The sequence below is a fragment of the Fundulus heteroclitus genome, chromosome 15 (assembly GCF_011125445.2).
Source record: "Fundulus heteroclitus isolate FHET01 chromosome 15, MU-UCD_Fhet_4.1, whole genome shotgun sequence".
Taxonomy (NCBI): Eukaryota; Metazoa; Chordata; class Actinopteri; order Cyprinodontiformes; family Fundulidae; genus Fundulus; species Fundulus heteroclitus.
Genome location: NC_046375.1, coordinates 13,077,063 through 13,089,766, shown reverse-complemented (window position 1 = coordinate 13,089,766; position 12,704 = coordinate 13,077,063). Strand labels below are relative to the sequence as shown.

The 12,704-nt window shown below is 40.5% G+C and overlaps 1 protein-coding gene across 2 annotated transcripts in view; it reads left to right on the top strand.

Annotated features, from left to right (window-relative positions):
- rps6kc1 (ribosomal protein S6 kinase polypeptide 1) overlaps window positions 1-12,243 on the top strand; it is a 36,698-nt gene extending 24,455 nt beyond the window's left edge. For both annotated transcript variants that reach the window (XM_012867385.3, XM_012867384.3), the window contains exons 14-16: window positions 4,914-4,996; window positions 8,121-8,216; window positions 9,861-12,243. In XM_012867385.3, the coding sequence (XP_012722839.2) occupies window positions 4,914-4,996; window positions 8,121-8,216; window positions 9,861-9,962 (281 nt within the window). In that variant the 3' untranslated portion in view covers window positions 9,963-12,243. The remainder of the gene's footprint in view (window positions 1-4,913; window positions 4,997-8,120; window positions 8,217-9,860) is intronic.
- The last annotated feature ends 461 nt before the right edge of the window (window positions 12,244-12,704 follow it).

Here is a 12,704-nt window from a genome sequence, read left to right as displayed (position 1 = left end):
TTGTTCACATTTACCTTAAACTCAGTAATGACGCCACAGCGCAAAAAAAAGAAAAAAATCATTCCTTTCCCATACGGATATTTTAGTCCAGGGTCCCATACATGCATGCACTCATTATATGCAAGTACAGGAGAGAAAACACACACACACACACACACAGACCCCGATGCAGAGGTTAGGGAGTGTGTGTCTCTGCTGCCCTTGTTATGTATTGCTGTTTATCCAGACAGGGTCAGCTCTAGCTATGGCTTCATTCCTGATGACAGATTTATGAGTGTTTGCCAGAAACCTAGCAGGGCGCCTGCTGTAACTGAAGCACCCCATGTGTGTGTGTGTGTGTGTGTGTGTGTGTGTGTGTGTGTGTGTGGAAAGGAAGACAGCATGTTTTTTAAAACACACTCTTTCACACCCAAAAAAACACGGGAGTGTACTTGGAAAATATGGCGACGGGGAATTAATCTGTTTATCCTGCGCTTGTGCTTATTTATTTTCTCACTGTTGTGTCATTGCAAATAAACATCAGATGGCTAATGTTTTGTTCACTGATAAGGAAAGGACAAAAAAAAAAAAAAAAAGGCTGTTGACCTTTTTTTTTTTTTTTTCTTTTCTGCAGGACAACCTAGTTTTAGCAGAAAGGGGAATTGCTTGTTGTTCCGTTTATAAGGAAGCAAAGCTGAAACTGATTGTCTTGGTCGTCTAAGAAAAGGGAAATTTGGTTTTCTTCCTCTCTGAGGGAACAGTTACTGAGGACTCCATCGTCCTTGTTTTAGATCCTTTTACCTACTCAGCCAAACATGATCTAATGGAAGATAAGGTTTAGTTCCCCTTTTGACACCGGGCTGTCATTTCATTGTTTTAAAAAGGCTGTTCAAGGAAGGCACAACCTGGCAGCACTTCTGCTTTATTATTTGACTACACATTTACTTACCCCACAGTGAAGACATACAATTAGTCGTTATAAACAGACAATTTGTTTCATTATTACTGAGGTTTCTCCTCGGGTCATGATAAATTTAGAAATCTCACCTTTAGGTCTTTGAAGCTCCTGTATATACAAGATTATTTTCTTAGATCGCATTTAGCTGCATCTTTGGTCATTTGGTGCTTCTTCTTTCATTTACTTCTTTATTGTATTCATTTATTTATCCAGTGCGGTGGTTGCATTTCTTCCTTACAAGTGAATTCTGGTGTGGGGTTGTTGTTTTACACGATAAAGCTACTAGAGATTCACCCCTGACTGGCTGACATCGTCCTCAAGGACAGTAAGCCACAAAAGATCACCAAAGCTCAGTCATGTTAATAGAAAGTTGAGTGGAAGGAAAAAGTGCCGTAGGTAAGCTTGCACCGGGGATAACTGTGGCCTTAAGAGGAATGTGAAGCCAACCCAGTCGAAGAGATCGGACCCGTCGATTGAGTCTGGAGTCAGCTCATCTATCTATCTATCTATCTATCTATCTATCTATCTATCTATCTATCTATCTATCTATCTATCTATCTATCTATCTATCTATCTATCTATCTATCTATCTATCTATCTATCTATCTATCTATCTATCTATTATATATATATATATATATATATATATATCAGAATGTGGGGTTTTTCATTAACAGCAAGCTGTAATAATCAATATGAAAAGAAATACACAATGGAAAAGTATCACTGTGTGTTGTGAATCAATATCTGTCTGCATCTATATGAACTTTTCCATAATATTTAAAGCTGCTGCCTTGCACATGTAGATCCATGTGTATTCATGGGTATCTCCTCGTTTGATAAGAATGCTTTTGTGCAAATAGTTAAGGAAACATAAACAAATCAGTGACCGGATCTGACCGGTTTTCTTGTCATTAATGGTTAATTAGGGCAGATGTAGTTTTGAGCAAGAACAGGCCCCGTGCATGGACAGGAAGTTAGTTTTCATTTATAAAGAAATGAAAACCATGCTGACAAACTAGAATTAAATAGCGCAGTTATTAGACCTCCATGTTGGACTGACTTGTGAGAATAAAGTACTAAATACTTAACCAGTGCATGAGACATTTCATAATCACAGGGTTATTATAATCTCCTTAGACCCCAGAAGAAATAGTCATTCCCAAGATGCATTGCCCATTATTGTTTAGTTTTCAGGCTTCTGTTTACAGGGCAACAGTGAGTATCTGGAATGCAGATTGACCGTACCTGTTTTTGAATGTAGAGATGGACCAATTAAGCTGTTCCTGGTCAATACGGATTCCCAATTGACCCGTTCAGATTTTAAATTTCTTATTTTTTAAGGACTATAGCACAACATCATAAACAATGAGCTGCAAGTTCTTTGATGGCGCTGGTAATGCTTTTAAATCCAATATAAAGAAATTACAAGATTAGATCTCCATTTAGAGGTTCCTTGTCCATAACTTTTATCTAATTTGTTTAATAAATTTAGTGCTTTAAAATGCATTATATGGGTTGATACTTTTATTAGAACAAAAATAGTAGTATTTTGTTTTGCTGCATTTAATGAACTGGGGGGAAATCTAATTTCTAGTCCAATTCCAATGTGGTCGATAAATTGTTGCATATCTACTTAAATCTCACCTTCTGAAAAGCTGTTGTCTCTAACTGATAGGCAATTGTGTATTAAGAGTTTTAAAATGCTTGCATCTTTTATGTAATTAAACCTTTAGTTCTCTTTTAGATTCCTTTTTCCCCTATTTTCAAACTGCGCCCATTGCTTGATTTTATTTATTTTTTCTGTTAAGCACAAAAATATCTAATTGCTTAAAAGGTGCTGTGTGACCTATTAGTTGTGTGTAAGATTTTCTTGTGTATTTTCTCATTTTATTCAGCTGATTCCATGTGAGTTTTAGTATTTCTCTTCTGCTTTAAAGCGCTAATTTGTCTCTTGCATTGCCTTTGACGATCTCTGTGTTTGCCTAACGTGTCTTCACCTGTGAATATCTTACATGAAGTTCTTTGTATTGTTCAGAAGCGTCTCGTGAAAGCTTTCATTACTTCCTACCTGTTGGAGTTTACTTCCCCTTTTTATGACGGCCGTCAGTTGAGCTTTTAGGGAAGTCTGTCTAAGAGGAGAAGAGAGGAAGTTCCTTATGGCACCCATGAGAAAAGCGTTGCTGCGTGATTAAGATACAAAGCAGGAGAGAGCGTCACCAGTGGGTGGAAAGGGAAGGAGAAGAGGCCTCAAGCTGGAAACTATCTGCTGTTGTGCACACGTTATCTCTTTTTAATAATTCAAAAGTCTTAATTGTTCAAGAATGAAAAATGGCACCATGAATCCCATTTGCAACAGTGGACTCGTGGATGCCGCTAATTCTCCCTTCCCATTCCCTTTACTCTCCATCCTGTTTGCTCCCTTCCTCGCTCTGACAGAGCAGTAAGTGTGGCCAGCTCCACTGTACACCCCCCCCACCCCCCCTTTCACCCCCCTGCAGCTCCTTAGACATTAATCCATTGTGATGACATCGACCTTGCTCTGAGACGCACACGCGTGTGTGTCCAGCATCCTCCCTGCAGCTCATGGCTGCACAGGTATCAGTGGTCCGTTCAATGACGATCTTCTCTCCTTGGCTGTCAAAACAGTGGTCCTGGGAAGCCCTAAAGACTGGTTGCTCAGTTAGCTCTCTGTGTGTGTGTGTGTGTGTGTGTGTGTGTGTGTGTGTGTGTGTTTGGATATGAGACATTCACGGTGCATCGCAGCCCCCTCTCCAACCTTGGCTGCAAAGAGAGCTGCACAGGGCCCCGGAGTTTTCCGGCAGCCTCCAGGAAACCAGGGGTCTTTGTCTAAAAGGCACCTCCAGCTGAGGAGCCTGGTCCCTGGGCACACACAGCCGTGACCCTGGGTCCCGGCCCTCTGGGTGACCACCACCCCCACCCCCCCAATCCCTCTGGAGAGTGGAGAAGAGGCAAGCTGAGCAACACATGAGGCCATCTGGTACCCAGCGGAGCTACCATACAGCAGCTATGAATGAATGTCACTCTCAGTATCGTTCAGCTGTGGATTCCCGCAGCCGTCCATAACGACGAGCGGTCCGACTTCGATGAAACGTTCACCTATACGGAGGGCTTTTTGATCTTCTCGTGCTTGGCAGAGCTGACTGCTTGTGTTGTGACTTCAAAGTAAGACAACGTCATCGTCGTCGCCGAGACAGAAACCGTTCCTGAAAAGCGGACGAAGCGCAAAAAAAAAAAAAAAAAAAAAAGAAATGTGATCAAACAAAAAAAATGGATCCAATTTTTGTGTTTTGTTTTGTTTTTATTTTTATAATCAAAGCCTTGCTCCTCTTGATGACAAATTCAATACTTAAGAATTGATTTTCCATTTAAATAAAAAGGCCTGCATTGTTAAAGATGATAAGAAGAAGCCATGAATTGGGTTAAAAATGTTAGGACAGAAAATGACACATGTCGTGTTTGACTGTTACCATGTCTTGTTGCGTGTGTGTGTGTGTGTGTGTGTGTGTTGTATGAGTGTGTGTGTTTGCGTTCGGGGTCAGGTCATGCAGATGGTGTGAAGTTGCAGCACAGAAGGTTTCCTCAATTTAACTGCTTTTTATTATGCAAATTACCCTTCGATGAGACACACACTTGGACTGTGTGTGTGTGTGTGTGTTTGAGAGGGAGAGAAGAAAAAAAAAAAGACTGTCCATGATTCGGTGCTCGTTTTGTTCTGATCGTATGAATTCATTCATATATTAAGTAACACAAGGTGACAGAAGCAGAGTTTAATCTAAAGCCATCAAAAAGAAAAAAAAAATACAGAAAATAAGCAACACATTTTAGTACCTGCTGTTGCTTTTCCAGCTGAATCTTACGCATGTTTTTTGTGTTTTTCCAGCAAGAACGTTTTATTTTACCTCGTTATTGTATTGATTATTTTCTTATCCTCTTCCTCCGCCGTTGCATTCAGAGGTGGGAGGGATCAGCGAGGAGACGCCGTCCTGTGATTGGTGGAGTTTGGGCGCCATCCTCTTTGAGCTCCTGACAGGCATGGTGAGTCAAAAAGTATCGACTGTGTTCCTGAGGTGTTGTGGGATTTCTCTAGGTGTCTTGGCTTTCAGCTCTCACACGCTCTTTATGGTCGTGCCAGGTGGTGCGTGTGTGTGTGTGAGAGAGTGATTTATTCTGCAGTGTGAATGGGTGATGGGATGGGTGAGATTTGTGTGTGAGGTCCGTCTTGGCTGCGGTCTCTTACTCCGGTTCTCGGGGAGTGCCAGGGGTGTCGGTGTGACTTTCTCGCCCAGCCGGAGCTCCATCTGCCGGGCCACTGGGTCAGCTCTCCCCGGGCCTCTCTGCTGGCTTCCCGGCGCAGCGCTGGGCTCGGGGCACGGCGACCTCAGATCAACGTGAAAGGTGAAGACCCGGGCAGCTCTCAGGATGCCGCAGCCTGGCTGGTCAAGGATCAGAGGGAACATCTTTCAAGACTGGAGCGAGGAAGGGAAAGGGAAAGCGCTACAGAATTCACACCGCTTCTCTCAGCAGCAAACTTTAATGTGTCTTACTGAGATTTTATGTGATAAACCAACACAAATCAGCCCCCCTTCACTTTTAACACCCCTGAATAAAACCCAGATTCAAAAAGAGCTGTTCTGTTCTGGGAAGGCCTCGGAGCTTTCTTACAAAAGCATTTCTAACAAACAGCTTCGTGGAAAACAAGCAGCACAGCGGAAAAAATCAGGCATAAAGTTGTGGAGAGATTTAAGGCAAGGCGTGGTTATAAAACATGCTACCTTTTTTTTTTTTTCTTTCTTTCTTCGATCAGCAGTAAGTAAACAGTGTTTCTCATTTTCTGAAATTAGATTTTTCACTGAAGATTTGGTTGAATTTTGAAACACGAAGAAAGTAGTTGTTGTCAACGTTAATGTTTTAAAATAAAAAAAAAGAAACATAAAAGAAACTTTCTATGTTGAGAACAAAGCATGTTTAAATCCCTTTTGGAGTTGTATTGATGTTTTGACGACCCATTGTCCCCACTGTACCTGAATGCAGCACGGCAGCTGTGGGGGGAAAACCCGCCTACAAGCTGATTGTTATCCAGCAGGGATGTTTACATTCAGCCTGACGTTGTTCAGTTAAGTGCAGAGCGAGGTACGTAGCATATTACTGTTAAAAAGATGAACGATGACAAAGTTTTGGTCTGATCCTCTGTAGTTGCATGAGAAACCTTAATGTTCTTAAAAAATAGAGTTTAGTGACTCTCAGTGGTGTTTTCATTACGAATACCTGGACCCTTTTCAATCCTGTTAATTAGAGAAGCAGTCTAGAGACTCTGGGGGAGAGGTCCACTCTCTACAGAGATCCTGAGCAAGTGTTTGCACTGCAAAAACTGAACTAAAAATTAGTAAGATTTTCTTAAAATGAGTGTATCTGTTCTTGATTTGAGCGGGTAAATAAGATTATCTGCCAATGGAAGGAGATTTTTGCACTTATAATAGGAACAACTCATCTCCATCATCTTATTTCAAGTGCAGGATGTCTGATTATCTTATTTTAGGGGTCAAAACACTCATTTAATTGGTAGATAATCTTATATACCTGCTCAAATCTAGGACAAAAACACAAATTTTAAGAACATTTGACTTATTTTTAGGTCCGTTTTTGCAGTGTTTGCCCTTCATGCAAAACACTTTGTGTGAGCGAAAACGAACACTGCACATCACCACGACCACAGCATCCCCACGGTGAACCATGGCGGGGGCAGCGTCATGGTGGTAGGAGGCTTTTCTTTAGCAGCAAAGCTGGTTAGAGGTGATGGGAGAATGGATGCAGCTGAATTCAGGGGGACACTGGGGGGGAAAAAAACTTTAAAAGCTGAACTACAATCACTTCTTTTAGATTTGTGGTGTCCAAATGTTTTCCCTGAGGGGGCCAAAATTAAAATCTATGAGGGCTGAGGACCAAATGCAAATACTACAAGTGAAGTGCTTTTATTTTTATTTAAAATGTTTATTTGAAAATACATTTTTATATATTTTTTTTATTTCTATACAGCTAATTAACCCTCCTTTCTGTATAAAGAACATTACAGAACCCAAAATCTAACAAATTGGTCATATGTAGGTATTTAAAACAAATATCTAAATTGAATACAAATGGACATCTGACTTTTAATTTTTCATTTGTAAAAGAAAAAAAATAACAGCTTTGCAAACCAAAATCTCCTTTTCCATCCACTGCACAATTATGCTAATAAGGTTTTGCTAGTTAGGACGATGCATCCCTCTGCAAGGCACAGCACACCTTCACATTCGCTCTGCTATGAAGAACAAACAAATCGACAGTATCAAGTGCCGTCGCTGAGTGCAGGTGCCGTGTCTCATCTATTTTTCACTGTCGACCTAATTTGGATAAATTCTAATCGTGTGTGAGCGTGTTTTACGTATCTGCTGTCCGAGTTGGGCTAATGTTATTTTGTTTAACAATACACACGTACTTACCTGCGTGGGGTGGGGGGGGGGGGGGGGGAGGAGAGAGAGCCCGCCACACAGATGTCTCCTTTGATGATTATGCCTTTGTGCGGCCTTGGCAGGAACACACTCACGCGGGCGCACACGGTGTCTCTTGATCCTTGCAGGATAAGATCTCGCCTGAAGCAGTCTTAACTGCTGCTAGGAACGCAGCCAGAAGTCCTGGAGCATCTTTCACGGGAGGCAGAGAGGCAACTGTTTGGAAAAATACACACAATTTAGGGCTTGGATTTGCTGCTGCCTTTTTTTTGTTGTTGTTGTTGTTGAAGCAGAAAGAAGTTATTTTATTCTATCTTGTATGCAAAACTCCTTATTCTGCTCCTAAAAAGTCAAATTTTTCAGTGACTTGGTCATATTTTATGCTGAATAACAACTTAAAACGTTCCGCACGAATGGAACGATAATGTTTTTTTGTCTTTCTGTGACTTTTCCCACAACAGTTCCAAGAAAGAGCAACAGCAGTGAGCTCATTAGCTTGCCGTTTGCGTGATCAGTGTTGTTTCAGGTGCTCCGACTCGCTGGTCTCCTCCTGTCTGTCCAGCTCCGACGCTTTACTGCTGACTTAGACTCTGCGGGTGACAGACCATCCTGTGTTTTACATTGATGCTTATCTGCCTCTCTTCTTTCCACTCCTCCTACCCCGTGCACAGTCTCTGCTGAGCTGCCATCCAGCGGGAATCGGCCGTCACACGGCCCTCAACATCCCAGAGTGCATTTCAGAGGAAGCCAGGTCCCTGCTGGAGCAGGTGAGAGGCCACGCCTTCAGCAAAAGGAGGGATTCCCAACTCTGATAGTTGAATTTGTTATTTTGTTTGGTTTTGGGGGGTAACATTTTAAACCATTCTCACCATTTATCGGGTACACATGTTCAGTTGTTTACCAGAAGTAGTGAATCGACTAAGTGCATAACTGCAACTCAATGCATTTAGGCAATGGAGCAGAAAAGTTAAGAAACGTGATCTGGTTGTTGGTGCTATAAGCAGTATTTCCAAAGCTGCTAATCTACTGGGACCGTTCATACAATCATCTCATATTTACAGGGAAGGGTTTGAAAAAGTGAAATATCTACTGAGCAGCATGGATTGCCTTTTTTTATACCAGAGGTCAACGATGACTGGTTCAGGGTGACAAAAAAGCAACAGCAGCTCAAATAAGCTCTCGTTACAAACAGGGAAGGTTCACCAAGATTAAAATTTTTTTGCCTTGTTAAAAGGAGTCGATTTTAGCTGCACCATTTAGATGCTGGGGTCAGAATTTGGTGTAAACAACCTAAAAACCATCCTGCACCATCAGCTCAGGAGGTTGGCGGTCTCATGGTGTGGAGAATATTTTCTTGGTACGCTTTAGACAAATGATTAGTGATTGAAAATAATTGAAATACCACAGCCTCCCTGAGTATTGTCCCACTTCCAGCCAGATCCTGTTCTCTATACGGCAGAGGTCTCTGCAGTCACCAGATCTAAATGTGATATAGCAGCTTTGGGACGCGGTGGAATGGTAATTATGCAGCTATTAAATGGATATCTAGGAATATTTCTGACTCTACGTTCAATTCACACTACGAAGAACTGAGGCAGTTCTCAAGGCTAAACAGGGTTCAAGCCGGTACCAGCAAGGCGTAAATGATCCTCTCTCGCTCCTTTAGCTAAGTCAAGCTTATTCAGTTTTGGTCGTTTAGCCTAAAGTCATTTGCTGCATGGAAAACAGACCAACAATGTATATATTTTTTTTATTTCTTAGAAAGAAACTTTTCTTTTTTTTTAAATGACCTTATAGAATAAGTTAAATGACAGGAAAACAAATCAAAATGATTTATGATTACAACAAAGAAATTACGTGAGATATTTGTGTATGAAGACAAAATAAAAAAAAACAGGATTTAATGACTACCTTAAATGATCAGCAGTGTTTACGTTTCCAGACAGATTATGGCAGATAAACCAACAGAGTCTACTCTTGATGGACATGTCCTTAATAACAGCGCATGGCACCATGCTGATGTCTTAAAGCTAATTGCAAATCCTCAGAACTGCTAATCTGTAGATGCACATTAATGTGGCTAGCTTGGCCCTCTGCTTAATGCACAATAAATCTGACATAAATGATGGTTGCGCTATGAAGGTTCACACCTCCTACTTAATGTTTTATTTTTTTCTTTGTTTTGTGTTCTAGAAATGTCTATTATTTCATAGAAGTACATTGTACATTATTTATATATATATATATATATATATATATATATATAGATATAGATATAGATATAGATATAGATAGATAGATATATATATTATTTTTTGCTAAAAAAAGTTTCACTTCCTGTTCATCAGCACTGTCTAAATACTGTTGTTGTTTTTTTTTGCATTAATACTTGCATGTTTGTTGTGATTCAGTTGCTCCAGTACAACCCAATGGAGCGACTGGGAGCCGGCGTCGGAGGAGTTGATGACATTAAGTCCCACCCGTTCTTTGCCTCAGTGGACTGGCCCAAATAGCTGGCGAGCGTTGAGGAGCCGTGCACACCGACTGTCCCAACGAGCCACACCTTCAAATACCCACATGAGGACAATAGGATTTTTCTGCACACCCGCGTTAAAACGTCTGCTTTTTGTGATGTATACAAATCAGACCATGATAAATTATCTCAAAACTTTTTCCACCTTTAATTTTAAACGCTGACAGTTCAACTAAAAACAACTAGATCTGCTAGAGGGAAATATGTAAAAGCTAAAAAAGCTGCAATAACCTGGCTGGATAAGTGCACCGCACCTTTAAACTAGTACTTTGTTAAAGCACCGTTTGATTCAGTCTGAGCAGCCAGTATTATTTGGCATGAGACTATTAGCATGCTACGTCTGGACATGGTCATATTTGCCTCATCTGCCTTCCAGAAATTCTCCAAATCTGTCGATCGTGTCACCAGATATCTTACCCTAGTCTCCAGATATTTTGTTAGATTTGCTTCTGAGCTTTGGCATTTTAATTCCAATTCATTTTGTTCTGTTTATCCCAATAGTTTGTTGATTTTGAGAACATGAAGCTAAAAAAATAAAACCTTGATTCGGCTTTCCAGTAGACATACTCCATCTATTTAAACTGCAAGCCCAGAGCATGACGTTACCACCACCATGTTTCTGTTTGGTTGTGATCTTACGCCAATGCTCAATGTTGTTTCTTGTACCAAACTAATCTTTTGGTTATATTTAAGTTACATTTAACACTTCCTCCTACAACGTTTTAGAGGATTTTAGCCAGGCATTGTTTTTGTACTAATCCCCTGTCTGATACCTACATAACATAAAAGAAGAAATGGCAAGACAATCCTGCTACTTTATTTCAGATTCCCTTGAACTGATGGCAGATTTCTACCAAAATGTGCTTCAATAATAATATTTAGAGGCGTGCACATTAGGTTATTGTAGTCTTTTCATATTTTCCTCTAACAGATTTATTTTGAGGTGAATTCAATTGGTTTTATATCACATTGAAGGTGGGAAAACTTCTGTGAGTCTCCATTTTTTTTCTTTGGCATCACTAAAAACTGCCGTTTTATCAGTGGTGTGTAGACTTTTTATATCAGTCAGATTATACATTTCCCCACAAAAGTTTAATCATGTTTGGAGTTTCAGATCAAGTGTGAAGTTTTCCTTCTTAATCTCATTGACTGTGAGTCGTCTTGTGACGGGAACGCTGCAGTGGTAGCCGGTTATAATTCACTACAAAGCTGTTTCACTTCCAGTCCTCGCTCAGTTGCCTTGAGTCCGTCTTCACTACACTAACCCCGTCAGGAGGACCTCGTTATTGACATAGGCTGGGGGGTCATCTTTCCAGTGTGTGTTACTCAGAGACTTTTTTCCCCATTCCTCATGGAGCCCACAGACTGACTGACTGACTGACTGATGTGAAACTGTGGCTTTGATTTAAAAACTGAAATCTAAAAACCAGCCTATGAACAGAAGCACCAATGGACACTATGCAAAGGCAGGCACATGAGGAAAACACTCAGAAAGGAGATGTTTGTTGTTGAATTTAGTCCTAGTTGAATTATTTAATAGTGCAGAACAAAAAGGCTCAGGAGTAGACATCTCTGCAGAAACCTGAGAAGGCCTCAAACGCGTATTTGTTAACGGCCCTTTTACATTTTGGAGATATTTTTATGACCGTCAGGAAACTCTCTGCCCTCTACTGTTCCACCCTGCATTTTCTTCATGTTGGATTAGGATTATTGTAATATAGTTGATACAATGAAAAAGTCTGTGGAATAACAAATGGCGTTTGTCCTGTAAAAAAAAAAAAAAAGATCTTTTTAAGGATGTTGTGTTTAAGTAAAATGTAAACCTGTAGAATTCTTGATTCTAGCCAATTTTGTCAATCACTTGCCATTCAAGATCTTAATGCGAGACACTGGAGTAACACGTTTGCCTAATTTGTACCGCAGGCTTGAAGCATATTTTTATCATTTCTGCTGTGACTGGTTTACATTTTTATAGTTGCAGACATCATCTTGGATGACTTCATTATAATTAGGAGCTGATTCCCAGACTTGTGACATCATAAACATGCCGCCACTGTAAATGCTACCCTTTCCTTCACCACACATGGTGAAATGCATTATATATTGCCAGGTTTAGTATTATTTTGTTTTTTATTCGAAACATCATTGTCGCAGCAGTTTTTTTTTTTTTTTTTTTTTTTAATTGTGCTGAATTGTCCGTACTCTGTGTTGTGTAAGTGCACTTTGGAGAAGAATAAACCATACCTGGATGACTAACATGAGCAGCGGTGGTGCTTCTGGTGCAGATACACAGTGTGTGTGTGTGTGTGTGTGTGTGTGTGTGTGTGTGTGTGTGTGTTGTGTTTGTTCTCAGGCCACAACTTGTCTTATCCGCTGCAGATGATGCTCCTAGAAAGCTGCTGTCACTCCAGTTGATCGTCACATCGGCCGTAATATGAGCTGAAGAACACTGTAGTTCATACCCAGCAAGCCATGCCTTTAGGATTCAGTGTTTTGTCGTCTTTACCCTCGCACCTGCTTAGCGGTGTGTGTCACTAAAAGCTATCGTTTAAAGGAAATACATGCAGTTTGCGTCTGAGTAGAGTTCATAACTGATCTTTTCTTAAAATCTCTCCTGTAATGTTGATGGTTGCTTCTTTACAGCTAATGAAAACCTGAAATGTATACCCTCACACAATTAAGCACTGTTTAAGATTACAGAATACAGAAATGTTGCTTGATG